The sequence below is a fragment of the Colletes gigas genome, unplaced genomic scaffold (assembly GCF_013123115.1).
Source record: "Colletes gigas isolate AHSC1104 unplaced genomic scaffold, ASM1312311v1 Colletes_gigas_Sc00011, whole genome shotgun sequence".
In the NCBI taxonomy this organism is placed as follows: domain Eukaryota; kingdom Metazoa; phylum Arthropoda; class Insecta; order Hymenoptera; family Colletidae; genus Colletes; species Colletes gigas.
The window spans coordinates 9,548,885-9,576,184 of NW_025106640.1; the positions used below are offsets into that span (position 1 = coordinate 9,548,885).

General features: G+C 47.4%; 1 protein-coding gene across 2 annotated transcripts; it reads right to left on the reverse strand.

Annotated features, from left to right (window-relative positions):
• Positions 1–1,477: 1,477 nt before the first annotated feature.
• LOC122398240 (protein gustavus) lies at positions 1,478–27,027 on the reverse strand. Of its 2 annotated transcripts, XM_043397944.1 has the most exons (7): positions 26,332–27,027; positions 21,645–21,683; positions 5,311–5,795; positions 3,408–3,637; positions 2,703–3,033; positions 2,450–2,608; positions 1,478–2,210 (listed from the first exon to the last, which is right to left on the reverse strand). In XM_043397944.1, the coding sequence occupies exons 1-7, from the start codon at positions 26,358–26,360 to the stop codon at positions 2,071–2,073; spliced, it is 1,413 nt and encodes a 470-aa protein (XP_043253879.1). In that variant the 5' UTR covers positions 26,361–27,027; the 3' UTR covers positions 1,478–2,070. The 2 variants fall into 2 exon arrangements, with proteins under 2 accessions (XP_043253879.1, XP_043253878.1); XM_043397943.1 differs by lacking the exons at positions 21,645–21,683; positions 26,332–27,027 and adding an exon at positions 25,844–26,044.
• Between the last annotated feature and the right edge of the window lie 273 nt (positions 27,028–27,300).

Here is a 27,300-nt window from a genome sequence, read left to right on the forward strand (position 1 = left end):
TTCGCCTCTGCGTTAACGCGTGTTCGCGATTCAATTCTGCTCTACTTTTCTCGTATTCGGTTCGTATTTATGGTCTTGGATACAATCACCACCCGCATATACATTCATATCGTCGTACCGATGGATATTTATTATTATTATTATTATTATTATTATTATTATTATTATTATTATTATCATTATCATTACTATAATTATACCCTATGTACAAATCGACATCGCCGGTAACGGCATTATCATTAAACCTAAGCGACAAACGTAAGAGTAAAGAGTTACTAGGGACCAGTCATAATTTGTCATGCTAATAGTATAGGTAGCAACTCGCCCGATATAATCGTTTACTATCATCATTATTAATCTACTTCATCATCATCACCATCGCCATCACCATCATCATGATCACGATCATGATCATCTGGATCGTCGCCGTGAGTCGCGTCGAATAACACACATACTATATGTCATGGGTCTCTTGCTGACAGTTTTAATTCGTGTTTGGAATATATTTTGCCAATGCCCGTATTCAGTCGGCCGCCCAATCGTTCGGCTTGTCGCGTCTAGTCTTCGTTCTTTCGCTTATTTCATGTTCGATACGACAGAAGTTACTATATACCGGGTACACGCAAATTTCGTAAACGTCTTGATCGTTTTGTCTCGCTAAAAAAAACATTGCTCGAGAAACGGTCTCCAGCTGCGGATGTACGCGGGTTTCAACGACACGATTTATTACAGGAGAAAAGGAAAAAAAGAAAGCAAAAAATCGAAAGCGCGTTGACCAACGAATCATCGTCCTCTGCCGTTTTCTTTCTCGTTCGTGTCCATCCACGATTCCCGCACACCACTGTACTTCATTATATCTAAACATGCTTAGAAAATATTTGAAAAAATGAGTCTATCGGGAGGTGGCTGTTCCGACCAGCTTGGCTTTCTTGTCACTGTACACATTTTCTTTTTTTTTTTTTCTTTTTTTCGTCGGTAGTTTGTTTGGTAATAAATGTCTTTGCTTCGTTTGTATTTTGATCGTCCGTCCCTTCGACGTTTCGTCTATTTCTTTCTCTTTGAGAAAGTTCTTGAATACGTGCCTATTTTCCGTTCGTTGCTTTCTCGTTTTCCGTTAGCTCGGTGGCTGGACTAGAGCGAGCCCGCTACCCATTGTTGACTAATAATTGAAAGATCACCCGTATTCAGCCTCCAGACTCGATTAAGTCCAACGTTTTTACTGGCCAACTTTGCGAAGCGTTGCAGATATTTACGACCATTTTCTAAAAATTTCTTTTTACCCGAGCCACTTGTATGTATATATGTATATACGAGTCTTCGTCCATGATCTGGTCGTTGATTTCTTCTTGTTTTCATTTTCTTCCCTTCCATCGTCTTGCAAGTACAACGTTCTGACAATGCGATAGATCAGAAAAGAAAAAAAAAAAACAAAAAAGAAAAAGGCTAATAGCACCAAACGAGATGCGTGGAAGCTATAAAAAAAAATATATATATATATATATATATATATATATATATATGTACATACATACATACATATATATATATATATATGTGTAAGAAAATACCGCATCGTCCGCCGGTTATTATAACAATTAATAAAAACTTCATCACGATTTTTATCGTGTCGATATAACACAAAACAACAATATCACCTAAATAATATTTCCTAGTCCCCGATGCGACTCGTGCGCGGGTGTCAGTGTGTGTGTGTGTGTGTGTGTGTATTTCGCGTAATGGTTGCGTTACCTATAGTATCCAAGAACGACATAACGACAATAATAACGATCAAGTTAACAACGACGATGGCAACAGCAACGAGCAGCAAGTGGTAGCCCAAGTCAACGATGACGATGATGACGAAGACGAAGACGACGATCGTGCTCGTCTCGTTCTATCCTGATACGGATTCAGACACCATAGATCGTGTAAGCGGCTTATGGGCTGTTGTGCTCGGTGGCATGCGACGGGGTAGCGGGCGTTCCCCTGTGCGTCGTGGTGGCATCGATATAATAGCGTAGTGGTGTTCACAGTCGTAATCGTGGTAGCTTTTTCAGAGGTACCACGTGGTTACCTCCTGTCACGGTACAAGAGATAAGTCTTTATCGCCTGTGGCAGGTTCAGGTCTTGAATTTTCTCTTCCAATCTGTGTTTACCGATTCGTTGCCGGATTACTCTTCGACAGAGATCCATCAGAGGTAGGGGTTCCGCTGGAAGAAGAAAAATCGTGTCGTTACTTGACCGGTTACTTGGAATCAACAAACGTAGAGGCAGAAGATCTTAGCCTCCCCCAAGAGCCATTTTCTCCCACTGCAAAATTACTCTACACCCCCTGATATCCATTTGTAATTTGTCAATTAATGTTTATAGATATGCGAGTCCTACAGCAGCCAACATCTTTCGTCTCTGTTACAGCTATTACCGAACAATGATCCCAAGGTATACTTACGATCAAGTCCACCGATGTATCTCATCGTGATCTCGCAGTGTCCCCAGACAGCGGACACGATAGGATGCAGCTTTCTACCTTTAAGGCCTCTGAAAGCGATTCCAAGGTACTGACCATCCACGACGAACGCTAACGTGCCTTCGTCCATGTCCAAAACCACTGGAAAAATAATAACAAACCGTTTGGAATTAGACGACGGTCCTCGATAACGTTTTCTTTTCGCAGCTTCGAAAGAGTGTTTGTTGTAGCTCACCGAGGAATTTGTCGGGAACGATAAAGGTTTCGTCGGGCTTGAGGAGGGCAGGATACGTGACACCGCTGGTGTTTTTCGAATCATGAAGAAGCTTGTTCCTGCCGAGGTCCCAGCCCCAGCTGAGCTCGTTGTTGCCAACCAGGCTCTGGTATCCGACACTGTGGAGGGGTGCGTCCGCCGTCGCAACGCCCACTACGGCGTGCGTGCCTCGTTGCCTCGTGCTCCAGTACAGCTCCCACACGTGCATACCCTTCGTGTACCCTACCTTCCCTCTAATACAGTCTGTACTTTGCGCCACGGGATGTCGGTGAAACGTCAATTTGTCATCGTCCTACGAAATCGGAACGAAAGCGTTTGATAACGGCCTAGGTTGTTTCATCCGATCGAACGATCTTATTCCAAATTCCACCATTATTACGATGCGTTGCAGTCCCACGAGCTTCCGACGACTTTGGAATAATATGTTCGTTGGTACGATCTTACCCAGATATTCGTCCGATTACTCCATAGTGAAATTGGGTTATTATCAAATACATACAGGTTGGAAGATTACGTATGTTACGCGAAGCGAATACTAAGAGATGCCCGACAAAATGTTACGCGTAAACTTCTCTTTTAAACTAAACGTAAAAAGTGAACGATATCAGCATCGAATTGAGGTCGATGTTGACGTAGAGGGTGGTATTTTCTTCGTGGATTTCGTACCTTGACAAATATGTTGAGACTACGATCGTCAGCGTTCCAGCTGTGATGGACCTGCGTCTCCCGCGAGGCGGGCGGCATGTCGAGTAGGACATCGAGACGCGGCGGCCTCGAGAAATCTTGCGCCAACTCCCTGGGTACCACAGGTTTGTACGCCACGGTGCCGCTACCGACGATGCCGACTCCAGCACCCGTTCCAGCCCCGCTTTCGCGCGTCACGCTCTTCACGCCGCCTGCGGATCAAACATACTTTTCTCCACTAATATTCATGCATAGAATTTTTCAAGGTTTTCGATCAGAATACCCCTTAAAGCAAACGAAATATGCTAGTTTTGAAAAAGATACAGTGGACCCGCGTAGGATATGGTGTTTTTTTTTTTCGATTCGTAATATTTGACGAAACATCGAGAACTTGACATCGATAGCAGATCGTACGCTTCGGGCAGACTACGGTACGCAAGCAGCATGGCGAAATTTCGTTCAAGGGAATCTCCGCGTCGCGTTAATAATTCAAGACTCGTTTCTGGGATACATCGTGCGGTCGGATACCTGCCAGCAGCGCGCGCGTCGGGCCCGGGTAGATTTGCCGAAGAACAGGCAAAAAAGAGTGCAAGAAAAATAATGAAGGGTCCCCGCCCGTCCGACGAGCGCAGCAGGCTTCGCCGAAGGTTTTCGAAGGTTCACCCCCCTCCCTCTCTTTCTCACTCTCACTCTCTCGTCTCTCTGTTTGTGTGTCTGTCTGTCTGTCTGTCTGCCTGTCGGCTAGGGTCGAACAGAGCGATATCCTTGGATGGTGGTTTATTTGCTCTGGCAGCTGTGTTCTCGCTAGCGATCGAGGGTTTTGAAACGAGGGTTCTGGAAAGGACCGCGAGGATTTCAAAAGGTCTCTCTCGTGCCCGAAAAGCCGAGGGGCACTAATAGAAAGGCCCTTTTCACGGCCCTGTATATATCCGGTCGGTCGACCCTCCGGGTCTCTTTCCTTCGAGTTCGACGCGTCTGTGACTTTTTTCGGCGTTGTCCGATACGCGGTTCTTCCAAGCTTACAATTTTTTCCCCTATTCACGGTACCGACAAAACATTCGGTATCGTAAATTTTACAGACGCAGCTGAGCTGCGAATTGGTCGCGATCCGGGGCGACAAATTTCTCGAAAAGACAACCGGCTACCAAGCTCGTATCGCCGAGGGTCGTTTTACGACCGTACCGTCGAGAGACAGAATGAATTTCCGGAAACGGGCAGCGTAAATCATGGCAGAAGAGCGCGAATGGAGGCTACGAGATCGACGGGAACAATTAATCGCGACCGCGTTAACTCTGTCGTTGTTCCATTCGGATCCGCCCGATGGATCGAGATCGGTTTAACGAGAATCAATTAACAACCTATTATACGAATTGTTTGCCCGATCGTTGTTGCTCGATGACGCAGGGAAATAAATTCTCAACGACAAAACTTGTGGAAAGATCGATTGATTTTCATTCGTATAGATTCGATTACGTTTAAACCGAGAAACAGAAACGATCAGAACTTTCGCTTCGACCCGATAGCTAGCTCGTTTCTTGCCGGAGGGATAGAGTCTCGGTCCGAAGGACCTGTTCGGACTTCTACCTGACCAGGTAGGTAAAATTGAGAGCGGTCGAAGACCTTGACCCTGGACAAAGTCCAACGTGGTTCGAAACTTTCGGTCTTTCGCAGCTCACCGGGCTATTTTACAAGAGTTCGCTCTATCGCAGATTCGAACAACGCGTTTTATAATAGGCGTAGTTGTTCACCCCTGGTTGAACCGGTCCGGCGCAAGGTAGAGGTTGGTTCCTCCTTGCCTCGTATCACCCCGTCCCGCAAAAAACCTCGTTCGTCGAGTCATCCTGTACCCATTGTATAAAACCGGAAGAATCGCGGAGGTTCTAACCTGAAAATTTTTGGCCCATGTTCATGCCCCGATGGTAGGAGCGATGGTGTGGGTGATGCCGGTGATGATGCGGGTGGTGTCGGTGATCGGTACACTGTTTGCTGACAGGCAGTTTGTGCCTATGGTGCCTGGTGCCGCCGGTGGTAGTGGTAGTTGTCGTGGTGGTCGTTGTAGTCGTAGTAACGAGGTGATGATGATGGTGATGGTGGTGGTGATGATGGTGGTGGTGACGGCCGGTGGTCGGTGGTGCAGTAGGCACCGCGCCACCGTCTATTCCTCCTCCTCCTCCTCCTCCTCCTCCTCCTCCTCCGCCTCCTCCTCCCCCAACGCCTCCGCCTCCTACTCCTCCTCCGCCGCCCCTACCGGGGCTGCCACCCCCGCCGCCCCCGCGGCCGCCGGCTCCGCTGCCTAGACCACCTCCGGTACCGCCAGTCGCGCCGTTTCCGCGGCTACCGCCCCCGCTCACGCAATGATTCGCTTTGTACCTGCAATGCGAACACAGTAGAAAAACCATGGTTAGTTTCGTTCGTCCACGATTCATCGGGAACAACGGACATTCGTTTCTCGCGGGGAACACCGTCGATCGACGCGTTCGACCGCGTGAAAATCAGCCACCGACAAACCTGCGATTTTACGGAACGAATGGCATTCTAGGGATAATTTATGCTCGACCAACAAGTCGCGATAAAACAGCTTCGGAGTACTTGTTTACAGTGAAAGCCGCGGTGGCGGACCGACGACAAATCGGTATCCAGGAACAGGAGCCGTTTCTCTATCGAAGCTCTACGTTACCAGATAATATTACCTATTATGTACATTTTGATCGTTGTAAAAATTAGTTTCGCTAGAAAAAATAAATTACTCTATCGCCGATCAATGTGACCCATAATTGAAGGTTAACCGTCTCGATTGCTGCAAGTACCGCTCGATTAACGGTTCGCAGAAGAGAATAATCTCACTTTAAAACAACCTGGAATCTTCTACATCGCAACTCTTCCGAGTCGAGCACTGTCGACGAATCGACGCAGCCCTCCGTCCAAAGACAGCAACATTTCTCCTTGCAATTCTTTGCTAATTGCATGCTCGACGCGACAAGGCGCGAGGAACAAATAACAACCGGGGTAAACAAAACACAGCTGGACCGTCGATATGCGACAGTGAAGTTGCTCCAATTTTTCCAGCCGTTTTCTTCCGTTCGCCTCGTGACGTAACGTGCTAGCGCGCGCGCAAACGCAGCTCGTGACTCGGTCGTCGTATCCGTTTGCCACGACTCGCTTCCGGCCACGGACACCGGACACTGACATCCTGAATCCGGCCGGCTTCGGTTATGCCCGAGATTATTACAGGTTCAGCGAAAAAAAAAAAAAAATAAGAAAATAGCGCAGGGAATTCGCCAACAAGTTCCCAGAACGTTTCATCGCGTAAGAACCTAGTATAAAAGTTTACGAAAATTTTTTCGTAGCGTCGCATATTTTATTCGCGTATCGAAAAACCTCAGGAACCAAAGATGATAATGCGCGTCTCTAATGCGAGTCCGAACTGTTCGTTGCAAGTTTTGACGGGATCTGTAGGCTCACCGATTTTATTCAAGCTTTCTCTGTCGATTCAAGAGCAAAATTTATTTATTTTTTCAACTATCGCGAAACGTAGAGCTGTTCGTCATCCGCGGATCGAACGAGCGAGTCGTTACGATGGTCGGTTCTCGCGGAACAGGAAACGCGGTCGAGAAACCACGAATTTAATTTGCCGCGCCGGAGGAGCGGAGAGCAAGACGCCCTTCGAGTCGCTGAAACATAACGCGCGTCGTCACGGCTGCTGCCCGACCGCGAACACTCCGTTCCGAGTTCATTAATGGTGTTTATTATCCCCCGTTAGTCGGCTCGACTAATCCCGAACGATATTACGCTTCCCAAGAACGGGAGAAAGTAGTCGTGTAATCGCGGCCAGCGTCTTGTCTTCGTTGCATCATCGTCGTCCATTGGCCGGTTTAAAGCGCACGCCGTGCCGTTACGGTTGCTCGGCCCGAACTACTTTCGCGTGTCGTGAAAACGCGCCGGAAAACCGCCGGGCAACCGTGGGAGGTCCGCGGAAGCGATTCGATAACAGAACAACGAAAGCGAGTTCTCCCGAAAGAGAAAGGGCACCGTTTTCACGCTCGATCCTCTATTCAAATCCAGAATCTTGCCTGCCTCTGTTGGTTCACGCGTGCTTTACCCTACTTAACAATATGCGGATAATCACATTTTCATATTCCAATTTCATTCCCTTTATTCCTCGCCTACTTTGACTACGTACTTTTCTATCGTTTATGTAAGCATTTATGCATTTTTCATTCCGAGCAAGCTTTCAACACAGAAATCGACCATATTGGATCTCCTATTTTGGTATTTGGACCCACTGGGCGACGTCGCGAATAGATTTTTGAGGGCTATTCCTGACGATTACAGTCGAGGATAATTTTCTCGAATCGAATGGCAGTCGATTTCGCGTGGAAACACGAGAGAATCGGTCGGTGAAGCTTGATGGAGGGCGCCAAACCGGCGACGGTATTGATCCGCGGGGGTCACCTTTGCCCCACCTCTACACGAAACCAACCCCCAAATCCACTACCGACCCTCCTCCTCCCGAACCCCTCTAGCCCCCTCTAACACCAACACCCACTCCTCGGAGAGACAGGGAGAGAGAGAGAGAGGAGGGTTCTTTCCCTCTCCTTGCAAAGTACACCTCCGAAGTAGACCGATAAAAATGCTCCGAGAAAACTCTAGCGAACGTTGCAACTCCCTCCTAGACTTATATTCGACCGAATTATGTCACGTTCCAACTGTTTCCATCGAACGAACAGGTTCTTTGGATCTGCGAGACAAGCGAAGAAATTTTAGTGTGAAATCAACCGTGATCGACAAGATATTTTTCCAGCTATGAAAAAATCCGTCGTCTGAAAAAGCTCGCGGTATTAGCTCGAATGCTCTTACAGAATTTTATACTTTTTTTATCGATTCGTTGGTGCGTCGGTTCTAGTACATGGCGTTTGAAACTGCAGACACGATCCAAGACTCTCGGGTACTGCGTCCGTATCGACGAAGCAACGAAACTACGAGTAACAAAGTTCTCGTTATAATATTAGCGGAAGTCACGCGACTCGTATGAAGTTTCTAGTATAATAGGGAACGCGGCTCGTGGGTTAGGCGAAGCTTTTCAGCAGGCTTTTTCACGGAACAAGGTGGTTATCGGCGTGGAAACCTAACGAGGCAGATCGATCAAACATCGGGGCGAGGATGAGTGCAAATCGTGGATGAGGAGGTTGACCGCGCACAGCACTGCCAATCGTCGACGAACCAGTTGCCAACCGGAATTGGACACGTTGGTTGACATTTGTTAATTGCGTTCAATGAGACGGAAACCCCATCGTAATACGCGACGTCGGTCTCGAGCGATTCTACAAGTCTTGAAAGGAAAACATTTAATCGATTGTGAAAAGCAATTTACCGTCTGTTAGGGAATTTATAAAATAAATAATTCACGACTTTCATGACCATTATGATTGAAAAAACTATCAAGGAGAACGAAGCTTCCGAAACAGTTCTTAACTTGGAATCATATTCAAAGTTCCATCGCTAACCACCACCATTAGTGTCACGAATTTTGCAGTCTGCCGAAGAAAGGCTTAAAAACGGTACAGTTTCCTGTCGCTGGGAATTGAAAAGGCGATTTGCATGCGAAAAGGGATAAGAGAATCGACACGGGCAGTTTCTCCGGACGGTGGTTTGCGTTAACTAGCGAGAAACGTAACGGCCGTTTCGCGCGCTGCAGCTTAGCATGGTTGGCTTAGAAGCGGAACAGCTGACAAGACTAGACCGGCCAAGCAACACCTGTTCGCCAGCTGCTTCGACAAAGGCCTCGATAGGAACCGTGCGCTCGCTGCCCCGAGACACGCTTTTTCCTCTTTTGTCTACCGGACCACCGACTCTCGTTCTCGCGTTTTCGTAGGCGCGACCTTTTAAGGATTTCGCCGCCTGGAACCACACCCTCCTAAGAAGCGTCGAAACAATGCATCTCGCGGCATGATCGCGACTCGTGTATTAAGATCGGTACGGCTATCGCTTTATTTCGATCTACGCGAGAGTCCGAGCATGGGACTCTCACTCTGTGCAACGATTTCAACGAACGCCGACCCTCGACCAAAAGGTCTGCTCGCGAAAGGGCTGATGCAACGACAGCCAACGAGTTCTATGTATTAGAATAATCAAATATTAGAATGCTCGAGTGTTTCGCCGAGCATTGTATAAACTCGTTCGAATGAAAGGTCTATAGCCTTAAATAAGGGTGTTCGGCCACCCCTGGGAAAAATTTTAATGGGAAATTCTACGAGCAAACTAAGACGAAAATCAATAATTTCAATTTCTTGATCGAGACTTCGTTAAAAGGTTATTAAAAAATTAAATTAAAAAATACATTGGATGTAAGGTCTAAAAAACAGCTGAAATTACGGTGAAACGATTCCGACACGAGGCAGAACACGTTGGTGCGTCGAAATGTTGTATCTGGCGAGGGTTGCAACGATCGTGAGACACTGAATCGGAGTCGATTGCTCGTTCGAGAGCCCCGCCCCGCTGGCAAACCCCGAGACAATGGTTCGCGGTGTTCGCGGCTTGATCGAAGTCAAATATCGGGGCAACAACGGTTGGCCTTGGTCTGCTCGTAGCCGATTCTTTCGAACGCAGCGGCTGACATCATGGAGTTGCACTCCGGGGGAACGGCCGCCCGGTTCTCTCCGCGTGCTCCTTTCTTTAGGCTCGTTTCAATTACTCTGCCACCCCATTTGTCTCTGCTCCGCACAAGTGTTTGCCACGTTTCTCAGCGTCGAACCGTTGAGGTTTCGATTTAGACCTTGGACAACCGTACGAGCGTTCGCGAGCGGGCCTGACAAACTTTATTTTATCCATGAATGTTCTCAATAGACGAAAGAGAACTTGTTCCAGGTTTTCAGTAGGCTCGGGGAAGAGGTTCAGTGTGCTCGAGTCTTTTTTAAAACGATTCGCAGAATCTGATCTTCGTATTCGAGAAAGTGAGATCATCGCCTTTTCTCTCTTGAAAGCGCATTTAAGGACGGGTCGTTTGGGTCAAACTGCAGCCTCGGTCGTACTCTCTTTGCAGCTTCGAACGCACGTGCCGCGACCGAAGCCCTGAGATCGACAACGATCTCTCGAAGATATTTTTAAGTTTCATCGGATTCGTCGCTAGGGCGATTGCGTGTAAAATTTGTGGGAAGCAAAGACACTTGGAGTTTTGCTAGCCAAGACTTTTGTACGTCTTAGGCAACGTTTCCAACGAGTATTTGCATGCGATAAAAAGTCGACGGATAGCGATCGTGCGTGTAACCCAATATCGTAATCTTCGTAAAAAGGATACGAAACTGGATTCGTATCGAGTACGTTTTGCGTTTTAATATCGAACACCGTGCACTTATCGTTACCGAACGACTAAAAAGAGAAACGATCTCTCTATCGCGGTCGCATTCACGCGTTGCACGTGCAGAGCTCGCGGATCGCGTTGCAGATAAACGACGAGAGACTAACCAGAAGTGAAACGATAGCAACAGGAAGAAGATACTCGTACAGGTGCTGCGCGCGCTAACATCTCGTCACCAAGTTTCAGCAACTCTTTACGCAAAATTATTATTATTAATCGTCCTTGTCCTATTCGTTGTACATAGAAACGAGTAATTTGCTTAAAAGCGAGGTACAGTCAGAGGCTGTTTTTCATTAACAAATTTTCTGTGGCAAGTATCGCTCCTAGCTTCTAAAATACACATATAATTCTATCGCTGCGCGCGACAAGCTCCTAGTTTATCTACGAGCCTGTAAGCTCGTCGCTTGCGATTGGTTCGCGAACGGCACGATATCGCGCGAGATACCAACAAGTCGCAAGTCGATCTCAATGACGAAATTGAGAGAATCGAGGCGAAAAGATTTTCTCAAGGACCGTGCTCATCGAAGGAAAAACGAAAGGCAACCGTGGTCGTAATCTCCGCTCGCTTCGTTTCTCCGCTCACGGATTTCCTCGCGCGACGCGTGCACGCGCGTTCGATGAGCCATCGCTTCGTTTCGCTTTTTCGCAGCCGCGGGACTGGTTCCCGAAGACGGTGTCCTTGGATGAGGATACTCTGCGCGCCGCGAAACTTTTCTCGTTCCAGATGCCTTTTTCGTCGTGCTGCTTGAAATTAAGTTCCGTGCCGCGAACAGAATCTGAGAAATTGCAGAGGATCGCGTGTCTGATTTACGAGCACCGGTAATAGCTCTTCTTTCAGAAGAGACAATTGACGCGGCGAAGGATACTCCGAGATAATTCAACGAACCGGCTTCGTCTCGCTCCAACTCGCGACGATAAACATCGGACCAACAACTCGTAACCGATTTTACTTACTCTTTTTCAATACCATTTATTCTATAAGCGATTCGACAATTTCTTCCGCCATGTCGGTCAACTACGGTCAATATTTATTTCTTCGAGTACACGGAACACCGCGTTGTTCCTTCGCGAAGCAAAAGGCAAAGTTCACGGCGAGAACGTGTCCTTCGGTTAGATAATGTTTCTTTTTTTTCTTCTCTTCTCCTTCGTTTTTTCGTTTGCCAACAACTGTGACGACTAGACGCACGTAACGAGGTAGAATCACGCGATGCGGACGAACCGTCTCGTAAGGAAGTAGAACGACGTGTCCCTCGCAGGATGTGTCGCCAAGTAGAAACAACGTAAATATATAATTAGGGAAAATCATAGAAAAACAACAAGGCAAATCGATGTATGCGTTCCCAAAGCAGTAATACGAAGAAGAAATAAAATTTGCTAATATTTTTAAGTGGATGTTATTGTAACTTTCGATCTAACTGGTTGCCTAACTATTATACGTACGATTAAAGTAACCGATAGTAGAAGGTTGCTTTTCTCGTGGCAACCGGGGATCGGAAGAAAGCAATCGAGGAGAAAGCTGGTCGCGGTGGAACGAGCCCTGGCATTGTCGCTCTGCTTATCCAAGACTCCAACGACGTATCAAGCACGTGCGTTTATCTCGTGTTGGCGCCTAGTTGCTTCGTCGAGGGCGCAACAAGCATCGACTGCCCGGTTCAACGACCCGATTTCTGTGATGATCTTGCACGGCCTTGGAAATAGAGACCGGATGTTGCGAGACCAACAAACAGACAAACGGAGATAGAGAGAGAAACGGCGAGTAATCGGCCGCGAGTTCGAGGTTGAGAACATCCCGCGAGTTCCGATTTAGAGCACACGAGTATTTTTCGTTTCCGATCCATGGAACTGGTCGCGTGACTGAACGGTAAATACGCGAGAGGCGCGTGAGTCAAACTCCAAGATAGAAACAGCTCGCGAACGCGGTTCGATCGAATCACGATTCAACCGGGCCCGAAATACGTACATACTTTCTTCGGAGGAGAAGCTATTCTGGTTCCCGACGAGGCATTTCTCGCAAAAACTCGTTCGATTTGCGTGGAAAAAAAATGAACGAAAAGAACCCGCGACGTTGCACGGGGTTAGGAGGCTGCGCGTGCTGGCGAAGAAAAGCGAAGGGGCACGGGCAGACAATGAACAATCGTACATTGTTACGAGTTATAGCATTGTTACTCCACTCCATGACCGGGGCCCGTGTTCACATAATTAGGCTGTAAACGTTTCGAGACAATCACCATTGTTTTCTCTCTCTTTCTCTGCCCCCTTGGATTAAGGTGCCTCTGGCACCTCCATCCCGGCGTTCGTACGCTAACCGCGTCGAGATGTTTCCTCGAGATCGAGATGATCGTTAAAATAGGAGTTTGCGATCGCTGCTGGTACATACTCGTGCTCTATCTTTCCCTTTTTGTTTGCGCCACGTTAATTCTACGCGCCAAGCACTTTGTTTATGGCCAGCAAAACGTAAACAACAACGTAAACAATTTAAACGATTCCATCGAAATGCAATAATTGCCATTTCCCTTAAGCGTTTTGCCGATAACGAGGAACAATTTTACAAGATTCGAGCATTATTCCTGAAGGAAGCAAGGTCTCGAGATCGTCGATAACGAGAGAAGGACCCTTTCTTCCAAACGTTATTCGTCGTCGCTCTCGAGTTTATCTCTTCCCACGGGCGTGTCCCTTTGGAATTTGTTTCCCCTCAAGATTATCGCAGGGTATATCGCGTCTATCTAAACCCGGAGGGATGAAAGTAAGGGAGAACACGACGACGACGACGACGACGACGACGACGACGACGACGACGGGGAGCTCGAAGCAAACGAAACGATGACATTTCGTACGATCGTACTTGGTCCATTAAAATCTCCGAGGATTAAGATATCGCACGAGACGAGACTACGTACGATGATCGTGGATAACACGAATAGTAGATATTGGGTCTTTTACCTTGGTTATTCGTAGGAAAAGCTGGAGGTCCGACCGGTCGCGCCTCGATGCAAAGGGAAACGGAGGATGAGCCGTGAGAGGTGGAAGGTGAGAGGCGACCGAGAAATAATTTATTGTTATTCGCGGTGCATTCGATGACGCTACACATTCCCCAAGATGGCTGCCCGCTATTAAAGAGAATGAGACGGCCAGAGGGAAGGGATACAACAATCTTGGGGGAAAGAGAGAGAGTGTGAGAGAGAGAGAAACTAGCGGTTGGTAGCCGTGACCTTGTCTGGTACCCGACTCCATCGTGTGCCTTGGCTTCCACACATATCCTTGACACCCCACTACGCAACCACAGGCAACGCGAAAGAGAGGAGAGTCGCCAGAGGAGGTAGAGAGAGGAGTACACAGGGAGGAAGGGAAGGTGGCGAGAGGTAGCTGCGGAGGTGGCCGAACGACAAGTTGGAACGTGCGTTCGTCCACTCATTGTTACCTAATTTAATGAGCGACGAAGGCGTCGACAACGTCGACGATAGCACGTGACTATGAATATCTGAAAGCTTGTTAGCAGGTACAATACTGTTCCTTTTAATAGCCTCGCACATTGTTTAAATATATTATTTCCAAATGCCAAAGGAAACGTCGGCTTCTTCTCTTTAAAATGTATTTTATGAACTTTATGTGGTACTTTGAAATTTCGACGAGCAATCCTCGGTGAGAAGGAACAATTTGTTTCGCATCCGATCCTATCTTTGATCGCTTGCGATCATCGAGACGACGTTAATACGGGGGACAGATGTGTTCGGAAACTAGGTTATCCCGAGTCATCGGGCAAACTCTGTTCGCCATGGCGAAGAAATCCGCTCGAAGAAACTTTCCTGCCAACTGTGGAGGACTGCTTCGATAGCGTCCAAGGAACTGAAATTACGTAACTTGGAAGCAGATGCTGCCTCGAGATCAGTTATGCGTACTTTATAGAGCTTTCTCTGACCCGATAAGTCCACTTGACGTTACCATTAAAAGCAGACTTTGCGAGGTATCGACTATCTCTGGAGAGCGATATTCGGTAATTTCGTTGAATAAAAGAAAACAAAAGAAAGGGAAAGAGTGAACGGGACCCGGGGTATCGATATAGCGGACGCTCGTTCCTGAATGCAACCTCATCGAAGACAGAGAGAAGCTTCTTCCGGCGGATGTAATGCGGCGACGTGTCGTTGACACATCCTGCTACCAGGACAACAATAGTAACCACCCTCCTCTTCCTGGTTGCATGTGCCAATTATTCTACGTCGGAGGAAAGTAGGGATTTGCAACGTCAGTTTCGCCGATCCTCCGGAAAAAACTATCTTCGAACTACGCGATAAAAATATTTATTCTACGTTTCCGCGTCTGTTTCTTTTCAAAAGGAACCATTTGTCGATCACGTCACGGCCGTTTATCCGTCCGAGCAATGATCAATCCTACGCAACAAGTCTCACGAAACTATTCTTCTTCCAAGACAAAGGTCACGGTCAATAGCAGCGCGATGATCCTCTCACTTTCGTACCGCGTATGAGAAACAAGCTATTTCGACCAAATAAAGCGCCTCGAGTCATGGAAAAGACACGCATCGATCGCCCGTTGAAATTTTTAAACGAGGGTTTGAAACGCGAATCTTTGCTTCGAAACGCGTCGATCGAGGTCAAGATCTTCGAGTTTGGATCGACTCGCGCTGCTCGCAGGGTTCGACGACCGATCGAAGCCGTCGAGGTTCACCAGGAAGATGGACGGTAGAGCGTGGAAAGATCGCGGAGAATCGGAGAGTCGTCCACGGGCACCAGGGCAAATGGTACCGCGATATTATTAGCTTCGTGTAAACTTGTCTGCTGGCCGTGAAACCAGTGAAAGTATTCCATGGACGAAGCGCATGGATACGAGGGACGCGTACAGGCTTTGCTTTATCACGAACACGCGGTGTGCGCTCTACGTGTTCCATGCCGGTTTCTGTGTGGTGAAATTCTTTCGAGACGACCTGCACCAGCACCAGCACCAGCAGCAGCAGCAGCAGCACGGCACCGCAGGCGCGGCCAGATCTGGGCCTTTGTCCTCTTTGTCTGGAATCTGCGGCCTATCTGGATCCTATACGTTCCTAACAGACCCGATGGACCTAAGAAAGTTTCCACTTTCTTTCTTTCGGCTCGTACGGATCTTTACGAAGACCGTACGAGCAAACATTGGCTAGGTTTAAACGCAAACCGACGGATGGGAGAACGAAAATTACGGTATCCCGATGTCCTCGTCGGCAAGTTTACCTTTCGAATCTTATTGTTTAGCGAGCAGAGTGCAAACGAGTCTCACGTTGCGCACGTGCAATCGGATAAGTTTCAGGAACGAGCGCGTAAAAGCTACAAGTGGATAGAAATGTTTTTGCAAATATTATTTATAAAACAGCTTGTATCTTCTAATCGTCAAAGCGTAGCTCGGTACCCGACCTTTTGAACGCGAAGAGAGAGAAAGCAGATGGCCTCCGGCTGGCAATTTACGAATGATATCGACTCACGACGCGGACCCATCGATCGCGATCGCGATCTCGACGGAGATCAGTAACGGAGACTGAGCGAACGAAAAGGTCGCTGGATGCTAATTCGGGAGAAGATAGACATCGTGTCCTCTGTTCTCGTAACGGTGAGCCAGAAAACCGATTTCACGAGGAGGGGTCTTCCTCTCGATTTTTCGTGCCTCCTCTTCTCTCCGACGGCGAAGAAAGAACGGATGACGAAGAGGGCGGAACGACGACCGAGTCGAAGCCCGCATACCGCGTACGGGACCATTGTGGACCAGACATTCGGGTTTGACGATAAATAAAAAGGAAACAGAAAAGGCAACGGTGCGAGCGAGAGGGAGATAAACGACGAAATGGCTCGTACAGGCACGTTCGAACCTTCTCTTACCACGACGACAAACAAGTCTGGCCTCTCTTTGTGATCGAAATATTTTCTAACGCTTGGCAACGCTGCCCGAATATTTCGTCTCGATCGATCCCAAACTTTGCTCGGAAACTAAACTGTTCCGAAAAGAAGAAAATACGAAAACAAAGACCGTCCAAGATAGCGACAAATGTGCATCGTTGTTGCATTTAAAAAAAAAATGATCAGACTCTTGTTCGAGCAAGAAACGGACGGATCAATGACGAAACTCTAGCGTTCGATTACCTTTCGATTCGTTGAAACGGGCAGATCTTACGCCTACGACACGGGAAAAACGGTTCGTCTCAAAGGACTTGTCCTGCTATTTTTGGAAACGCACGACCAGCGTATTTTTTGTCTTTGCTTCTTTGCACAGTCTCACGACCTTCGGGCCGCGCGTTCCTGCGTGTACACGACCGACACACGTGCATACGCCTTGTTCCTCGTCGTGTACACAAAAGTCAACGCGCGTTCCGTCGCGGCTCGCACGGAAAATGTCAATTTGCGAAGCGAATTACGATAGCCTGCCTTGCGCAATACGCTCGCCTGCTAGACTCTTTGCCAAGTATCGGTGTTTGTCTTTCGTCCAACTTCCTCCGAATTCGTATTCGAAACATCGTTACGTTCGTATCCTGTCTCGTGGTTTCGAAGGTGAAAATATTCGAGGAGAATATGTACAGTTTATGTACAAAAAAAATGTTAATAAAATCTGTCGTTTACCCCTTGGTGTGCAACAACGAGTCCGACTTTGGTAAACTTCTCAGGATGATGATCAGGTGTTCCACTACCGTGTCACCTGTTGCACTTGTCATGAAACATACTTGTTTTGTGGTATTTTTCATAATTGGTGCGCATCTTGAGTTGGCATCGGTGAAGGGAGCTTTCTAAAAGCAATTCGGTCGCGCGATAACACCGGGAACCGAAGCTCTGCTCCGTGACGAGCGACTATACAAAGGCCTTTGTACGATTTCGTGGCGCAAGGAACGCAGAAGCCGGGGTATCGGTCAGAGCCCCCGGCGTGAACGGCTTTATCGAGCGCGCGATATAATACGCTGATAAAACGCCTATCAACTTTCGTGTAATTCGCTGCCCGTATTTTTTATCCCCTTTGCGCCACTTTTACAAGCGCTGCGCGACCCTCGTCTTCCAGTCTGCCGATTTTCCTTTGCTTTCGATTCGTAATTATCTATATTATACATAATAATTTATTATTTGAAACATTAGGCTAGCATACGTATCGTGCAAAAGTATTTAAATATTTTAGCGGTAAAGTCGGATGAATTTGATTTGCTCCGAAAATTCTTGTTCCCTCTGTAATTGTTCAAGGTCCCTCTCGAACGACGAAAAACGATACGGCTCGGGAACGTTCTCCGACTCGGCCACGAGACCCATGTAATTCGTAAAGTGTTGTAATAATAATCGAGCGCACACGGCAAAAGGTGTGTGGCAACGCGACTCGTGCGAGTTTCACAAATGGGTCACTCGCCGACACACTGGTAGCCGCGCGCCTGCGTTCCAGGCCGTTTCGTATACGTTTGGAAATATATTTATCGTCGCTTACGAAAAACTCTCTCCCTCTCCGCCCTTTTCATCCTGCGCGCACGGCACGCGCGTTGAATTTTTAAAAACCTCTACCGTCCTCGTCGTTGCGCTCTCGCTGCTAAAAAATTACTCTCTCGGCAGAGAGTCTTTTGAATTCCGTCATATTAAAGAAATAGTAATTTTTAAAACAAAAGTAAAGGCCAAGTAGAATAATCCAACGGTTAGTAAATGCCCGACGCGACGCGTAAAACGCAAACTTCTAGTCTATACACTAAAAGTACGGTCGATATTCCCGCTTCGAGGCGACCGCCATGCAGGTTCTTCGGCTTTATCGAGCATCCGGTGCGCACTGGGTCATCGAGCACAGAAGACTCTAGCCGTGAAAGACGCGATTCCTGGATCGAACGCGACTTTGAATCGTTCCAGGAACGAGAAACGAACGCACCCGGCAATTTATCGCCCTCGCGGCGCGATTGTATTTAAATTCGCTCGAAATTGCCGCCATTTGTTCCATACCGGAAGGCCATTTCGGCGCCAATGGATCGATAAATTTCGCGCGTCTCGAAGCTTGGAACGTGCCTGTTCCGAACCTTACGTAAAATCGAACCGACGCGTTGCCTTACTATAATTCTACTCGTTGTTCGGTTTTAGAAAAGGTACGTTTATCGATGAAAGCACAAAGTACAGCGAGAGTTTCGACGTTCGTTAAAATTAAAGCCCGAAACGTAGAAGCGTTCGATGTATCAATTTGATAAGGTCTTGGCGTTAAACGGAGCGGAGAGAGAAGCGAAAGAAAATAAAGAGTTGGATGCAGCGTCTGCACGCAGAGGCTGCCGTTTCAGAAGCTCGGTGTGTTCTCGAGCCTTCTCTAAACGACGGACGCCAAGGGCCCAAGCTTCCAATTAGGCTTCGTTACGAGTACGCTTCGAGGTCTCTCATTGGCCGTAAAGCTCGCGAGATAACGCTCGAGAGTCGAGTTTTTCGCTGTGCCTTGCAAACGAGCAGACACTACGGCGAAAACGCTCTCAAGAACCCTCTTGCAACGGCCGTCGTATCGTCCAACGATTCGGGACCCAGCTACACCCAACAAGTTCCGCGTTCTTGTCGAACAAATCGGCCGAAAGTGAACGCAACATATCGTTTCCCTCTCAAAACTAGACGCGTTGTTGAAAGGCGTTCGAGCCTATCGCGACCTTGGAAATCCTTGAAAAAAACCCCGAAAATGTCTGGTTGCGGACACCTCGAGGGCCGTTAATTAAATTACGCTCTCGGTGGGAGGGAGGGAAGCGCTTCGGTACTCGGAGTGGCGCGCAATTAACGCAGACCCCGAGACAAGGGGCTGACTTTAATTAACCGGCGACCGACTGAGATCGTAACGAACGTTTCCCTCCTGCGATCTGGGATATCGTGTAAAAATTTACTCTTTAGGAATTTCTAGCAACTGGAATTAAAAATAATTTTCAAAGATGCACGTTTAAGAGGAACGTCAAAGTCACGGTACGAACAATACATCTCGAAAGCGACGAGGCGACGTCGATTGCGAGAGAGCTCCAAGTTCAATATTTTGTCCAACGCGCTGTTGACTCTCCGATCGAGAAGTAAGTGCATGTGCGCAGCAGCCTTCGGTAAATAATCAGCTTCGTTCAAGGCCGAACCTGCTGTCGGCAACAGGGTTCTCCACTTTGCAGCAACCTCGCTGTTTGCGCTTTGCAAAATATTCTTTGTCTTTTTCACCGAGGCGAACTGAACGAACAAAAACTGGTTGCAAACTGGAAGCTGCGGTTAAGGGAGTTCGTCGAGAGTAACCGGAAACAAGAGGGACTATAAATAATGGCGCGACAATTGAAAAAATCTAACGGCCTGACTGTATCGACGCTTCGCGTTGCGTTACCTGCTCGAGGAAGTTTCGCACGCGGGAAATAAGAAACGAGACGGTGCACGAGGCAACTGGGGAGTAGAGACTAAAATGCAACGGACATCGCAACAGCATACAAGGGTAGAGAAAACCCCAAGGGAGTGACAGGAAAAAAGTGAGAGAACAACAGAGGAGACTGCGTCGAGAGTTAAAGGATGCCGGATGACGAGGAAAATGGAGGCTCCAAGAAGAGCGTGTCTCGCGTACGTTAATTAAAAGTGCTGCAAAGGAAGTCGCCAACTAAGAAGGGCGAGGCTGAATGAAAACAGCTGCTAGTCGATGACGACACGGTCTAAGATCGCGCTCAACTTCTACCGAGTTTGCTCGATACGATCGTCGCCGTTAGCACCTCTATTTTCGCGCATAAATATAAACCGACGCCCACCGCCCAAACGGAACATCCATCGACTCCTTCCTTTCCCTCCATTCCGGTTCTTATTTTCTCTTCTTTTCTCATTCGACTTCCTACTATTCGATGGAAGCACATTCTTGCGATTCCATATCGTTCTCGTTTCCCAATACCCTCGGAGTTTGAGCTTGCAAATTCGGGTTCGACGCTAAAAAAAAATCGACTAGTTTAAGAATTCAGATTCAGCAAAAAATACTTTTGCAGGCCAGGGAGAGGACGTCGAGAAATTTCTTCTTCGAGAAGGCGACGCAATCGTCGCGGCGCGGCATTCTCGGCACGACTGTGTAGAATTGCGTTTCCGAACGTGACCGAATTTCGTTTCGATTGCGTCCGAGCCGTAAAATTCTCGTAAAACGGTGGGCTTCTCGATGGTCGAAGCGCGGAACAATTAGTTATCGAACTGTGCGAATTCGATCGATCTTTTTTCGATAAACTTAAGTGGTCGACGATCGTGTACCATTTAGCTCCAAAGAGAAGGTATTTTTTTAAATTTTCCGACTGAACCATCCACAGGATCGAGATAGATCTTTGTTACTATCGCGTTACTGGCCGCTGACGTCATCAGCAAATTGAGCGTTAAAAAGCTATTAAATTCGCACGAAAACCCAAGTTGGAATAACGCGAGAATAGTTACTTTGGCTGCGTGACAATTTATTTCTCGTCCTACCGCTACTACTTTTTCATTTATGCAAACTGTACATGTGTGTTGCACGTACGTATATGCCAATGTGCTATACGATCGGCAAAGTGTCAAGTATCGCGTAAACTATCGAGGCCCGGAAGTGGAAACGCGATTTTTAACAAATGGAGTTTTTAATGCTTTTTCTTATAACATATCGCCGTTGTCTTTTCGTTGATAATTACGAGTCTCTTTAAACATTTTTGTCGCATTTCCTTCTGTCGAAATAGTTGACGATCAGTGACGTTTCCACTTTTAAAGAAGGAACCGCGAGGCAAAAGGCGACAAGATTGGAGAAAACGTCGCGGCAACGATACCTCCGCATGGTCGACGTAGCGCGCATCTCTTCGATTTCCTACGAATTCGATCGAGCCGGCTTGCCAGCCACGCGACTCTCGAAGGGAATGGTAAGAATAAACGTACGTCCGTTTTAGGCTAAAGGTTCTGTACCTCGTGTCTTCATTTTTGCTTGCTACGAAACGGTCCAGTCTGAAAGAAAAAAAATACAAAAGGAGTCATTCAACGCGTGTCTCTGACACAATGTTCAATAGATCCTACGTATCATTTCGCGTCGTTCGCGGATTTATTTCTTGTTCGCGCGAAAGTACGCCTCGAACGTTCGTTGGAAATTCAATTTCAGAGGTGTTCCGTTCGACCGACTCTCTTCCTTCGCATTGCTTGTCAATCACCTTTTCTCTGATACGAGTGCGACAATATACATATTTAAGTTAAAAACAAAAACATATCAACATTCGATCTCATCTCTATCAAAGGTTCTACGATTTTTACATAAACTTGATCGTTTTCCCCCAGTGGGTGGGTGGGTGGTGGGTGTGCTCGCTCGCGTGCCGTACGAGGACGAGCAGCTAAATAATTCTTTGGCATCGACAAATACAGACAGCCTAGAATCACTGAAATTGCAATCGATCTTCGACATCCAATAATTATACGGGTCGCGATACAAAGTGTTTCGCGGTAGTCTGTACGAAATAATACAACGTACACTTTGGTTAAATATTTTCAAACTATTTAGGAGAGGGTAACTGTCTCCTTCCGAGTCGTAGCATCTTGTCTATTTCCGTACATTTAGACACAGGAGAACAAATGGACATCGGAACGTTCTCGTCGGTATCCGGTCGCTCAAGTTCCACGTTACGACCAATATTCGAGGAGAGGAAATGTTCGCGTACGTACGGTACTAGCGGAGCGCCAGGCTGGTTTAATTAATTTCGCCGCTTTGAGGGACGCGGAAAGTGGCCGCGCCTCGAATTTAGGACGCGTAGTCGGCGCGGCCGTGTTTTCTGAAAAAGCAAAAGAGCACTTGTCTCGTCGTCGGAGCGTTCCCTCCTCCGTGCTGTAGAAATTTTAGAATTAACGACGCCGCGCCGCGCCGTGGCGAAAAGGAAATGCTTCCCTTTCGAGGGGTGTTCCGTTACTAAAGAACAGTGTACCACACAACACGTGGTGTAACGCACACACGCCACCAGTTGACCGGGTGTGTATTTCGAGACGAGGCCTTCGCGGAGCACCGGCAAACGAAACGGAACCAGACCTAATCCCTTCAGCTGCGATGGAAAGTTTAGATGAAAAATAAACCGAATAAAAAATCAAAGTAAAATCAAGCAGAATTCCAAAGAATCGATGACATTTTTAACTCCCGGAGAGTGGACAACTGTTCGCCACCGTCGTTATCGGTACTTTTTTCTTCCAGCGACCTATTTCGCTCGCAATAATCACTGGAACAACCCATTCAGCGTGATTACGCGATGTACGGTACATACAAGTAACGTCGGTCCGTGGAAAATTGTGTTGCGGTATAGTTAGACGTGGCCTTAAAGCTATCAGATCATTTCGAGTCCATACGAAAACAGACGATAATGAGAGATCGATCGATCGAACGGTTCTGGAGTGAAAACAGGTGTCTCTGCAAATGGACGCTCTCGGTAAAGATCGCGGAAAAGAAAAGAGGCCCTTGAAGAAAACGCGAACATTATCGGTCGATCTACTTTGTAGGAAACGCGAGTTTCGAAATGCGAGCGACCACTTGGAGGAAAAGCGATTGCAGTTTTCCACGCGGTCACTTATCGAACAATGAACTCGCGACTAGAATAACCGAAGAACCTCTGACAGTGTCATCGTCGCTACTATTCGAAGCCTCTTCGAGGAAACGGATCTCTGTTAGCTGGTCGCGTCATGCCAGTCACGCTTGTATCTCGAAAGACCATTGTCCTGTCTACATGCTCGCCGAATATTACCGTTCTTGGCCGAGTATTATCATATTCAGGAAGTCCCTCGACCGAATACAAAGTGGGTGTTCGATATCGAGAGTTTCTCGCGAATTTTCGACCCTCGCGAGTCACGAGAAACATGCTCCGATCCCGTAAATTCTGACACCGAATCCAACTGTCAATCGTTTAGTCTATTCTCTGCTTCGATACGCATTATTCTACGCTACGCACCAAAATGTCCATCTTTCGACCGCTGTAAGATGCTTCTTTTCGCCAAAAATTTTCAAACGACTCCACGAAGTTTAATAAATATTAATCGGACCCTTGATCTTTCGGTGCGTAGTGTGTGTACAGAGCAAAGAAATGTCACGATATATCGTAGAAAGGGGATCACGTTTCGATGTCTACGGTACTGACTCAAGGTGGAGGTCATTACACCCAATAAACTCTCGTCACTCGTTGATCGAGCACATGACTAATCGACGCGTGCATCGCATCGCCGTCGTCTCGAGAGAGAGCTCGATATAGAGAGGAGAGAGAGAGAGAGCAGAGAGAGAGGAGAGAGAGAGAGAGAGAGAGAGAGAGTATCGCTCTCGTCGACGAGGACGTCTAGATAGCTATCTCTCTCTCTCTCTCTCTCTCTCTCTCTCTCTCTCTCTCTCTCTCTCTCTCTCTCTCTCTCTCTCTCTCCTTTAAATATACCAGTCAACCGATCTTTTATCCAGAAAAAAAACTGCTCCTCTCGCGATCTACGTAGCCACAGAAATTTTATCGAGCACACGTTCGCCCTATCTGGCTATCGATTCAATTATTTCGATATTCAATCTTTCACACCTTAGTATAGACTGTGTCAGCACTGACAGTACACGACGGATGTTCTCTTCCAACACATTGCTCGGCAAACGCTGAATGTGGGCGGCTATAAATCTAATACTGTAAACGGTCGTTACAAATATCGTATTAAAGCCGGTTCGCAATACGGCTGACGTCAGTGTCAAGTCAGCCGACGCGAAATTCTTCCTTGAACTCACGCTTACGTTGAAAGAAGAGAAAAATGGTTCGCTATTTCCTGTCACTCGCAACTTGCAGCTTTTGCGATATAGAACGCTGGTAATTTGGAGTTTCTTTGGGTCTTGGAATCTTACGTTGCTTCTTCGCTCTGTGCGCGATATTTGAAAGGCCGTGTCCGTAACGGATACATTGTTTCTACCGACAAACAACAACACGCACTATGGCCGACCAGAGACAGCACGCGTTACAACTTGATCGTTTATTCCGTGGCTCGTCGTGATCCCTACGCGCGCGCACATACGTACTTCTGACGTTTATCGGGTCGAGCGCGTTCCCGAGTTCGCCGCTCCCGTTTTGTCGTTAAACAACGAGCAGCTGTTCCGCGAGCCTTTGCCTTCTCTCTACGCGAGAACATCGACGCGAAAATCACCGACACGCCTAGGAAACATTACTGGACCCGTTTATAGCTGCGATGACAACCTTTATTCGTTGTCCTTCGGTAACGTGACATTGCCGGAGATCGCACGTTACGCAACCAACGCAACGGTGAGAATTAAAAGGAATAATGAATGAGAGAAAGGGAACTCTTGCGTCGTGACCACGATCTATCAAAGTAATCGTACGCGTTGAACGTGCCGGGGATCGAATTACTTACTTACTACTATCAGCGAGACAAACAACACCTCTTTACGCGCGAATTCAGTGTTAAGCGGTTCCCATAAGCTTTACCTTTAAAGCTAGCCTGCTCATGGTTTCCGCGACAAAAGATCAGACCGGCGAACAAACCAGCGATCGATCTGCGCGTGTTATACAAACAGATTTCAAACAATCTCTTCGACCGTTAACTTCTTGCCAAGAGCTTGATCGTGTTATCGTATACAAATATTTTTGTTTAACCGGAGACTCAACCATTATTACTCAGCAGATATTTAGTTATTTTTGTATATTGCATATCCAACGAGTACATTGAACTTGGACCTTCGATGGTAAAAGGTCTTGTAGCATACATGCATAGCGAGCGAAGAAGAGAATGCAGCTGACGTTGCGTAGAGAAAATCTCGACAGAGTTCACGACGACTGTCGAAGATCGTGGAATCTGGGGGCAGAATTTTAATTCGAGATACAGTAAAGTCCGTTGCAACGACGGACTCGTGAAATTCAAACGACGACACGTTTTGATCGAACCAGAACCGGTGCGAGGCGCGCTTTCGCGGAACCATTCACGGTGCGGTGAATTCACGGTAGTTTTTGTCTTCGGACGAACGATTCCCACGAGCGGGAATAGCGTGTCGCAAACGGCGTCCCGCGTTGGACACGCAGGGTTTCATTTAGTTCGCGTATCGGTTCATCGAGAGCAGGATACCTTATTTCTATACGCCGCGGCGAGACGGCTGGGCAAACAACACTGACCTCGAGGCACAAGTACGAGTGACGTCGAGCATCGAGTTCTTTTCTCGCGGAGGAAACGTCGCGTTGTTGGCCGATCCGCGCTTTACGTGCATCCCCGATGCTCGTCCGATGCACCTCATTCGAACGAATCCAACGAAATGATCGGGAAGAACGATTGCAGGAAACATTCACCAAAATGATCGTAGCACTGACACCGGGCATCCAATTCCGTGTAGCCGAAAACACTGGTCGAACGAACGCACTGAATATATTCCTCGATGCATCGAAACGTCCCTCTGTACGTTCGAGCCATCCACACCTTACTTCAGACCGGAGAGACGGGAACGAATCGAGTAGGACCAGTTTCGAACGTGACTCGAGAACGTATTACCGAAACCGAAAAACGCGCCGCGAAATGATTTCGTAAACAAAAAAGAAACAGAAAAAAAAAAAAAAATAACGAGCAATAGCGTTGGTTCTTGCTTTTCTTTGTATTTAGCAGGACTTACGTTCGGCGAGCCTTCACCGCCCAATCCATATCTCGCGCGACGTATCCGGTGAACGTGTCACGATGCCTCTCGTTTGTTTGCGTGATTTTCTTCCGTGCCTCGGCAGTAACAAACAAAATATTGCACACTCCGCGCACGCACAACAGCACACAGCGTTTCTCTTTCTTTTTTTTTTTTCTTTTTTAGCCGTATTTCACCATTGGTACGACTCGCCGCACGACGAGCAGCTTGCACTACGCGCACGAAACATGTAACTTTTCATCCGGCTTTCGTTCGTGCACGAGGAAGACGACAGGAGGTGGGGAAGAGGGAGGGAGAGAGAGAAACAGGAAGAAACGAGGCGAGGCGAACGAAAAACCCACGCCGAATCGACGCACAAGGGGCCAACGAGCACACGACCTACGATACACGCTCTACGACGATCCGACGAAGACTGAGCCCGTGGACGCTCGACGACTGCGACGCGCATGCTGCGCCGCTCGATGGTGGGGGGAGAGAGAGAAAGAGAGAGAGAGAGAGAGAGAGAGGTGGTACAGTCACGTACAGACTGCTTTGAGCGCCCCGAACCAACGATGTACCTACCGCGCAAAGGCGTACGCTGGAAAACTCGAAACCTCCGCTGTAATGAAACAAGTATGTAAATTAAAGACCATAAACGTCAAAATATCTTATAATTCATTGCAAAGAGCAAAGGAAAAATTGTTGTTCTCTTGGTCACTATGTACGAGTTATACATGTATACCTACGTATACATGGTTGAAATCACGATAGAAACAGTAGAAGACAACATCACGACGTCTAACTGTAAATTATGTAAAATCTGAGAGTTACCGGAAAATTAGTACCGAGCGAATCTGTTAAATTTAAGGTGCAGACTAATGTTCTTTACAAGTCACGTGTATGGGACTTTTATTTCTGCGAAACAACTTCGGGCCACGCCAATGGCTCGCAATGCCGCGTTTATATTTT

What these genes read in the sequence shown, in the direction of transcription:
- LOC122398240 (XM_043397943.1), bottom strand. Translation starts at nt 26,010, where the DNA reads ATGTTTCCTGCAATCGTTCTTCCCGATCATTTCGTTGGATTCGTTCGA. An exon ending in CATGGGCCAAAAATTTTCAG is followed by an intron (nt 3,638 to 5,310) that starts GTTAGAACCTCC and finishes TTTGATCCGCAG; the next exon opens with GCGGCGTGAAGAGCGTGACG. An exon ending in CGTTCCCGACAAATTCCTCG is followed by an intron (nt 2,609 to 2,702) that starts GTGAGCTACAAC and finishes TTATTTTTCCAG; the next exon opens with TGGTTTTGGACATGGACGAA.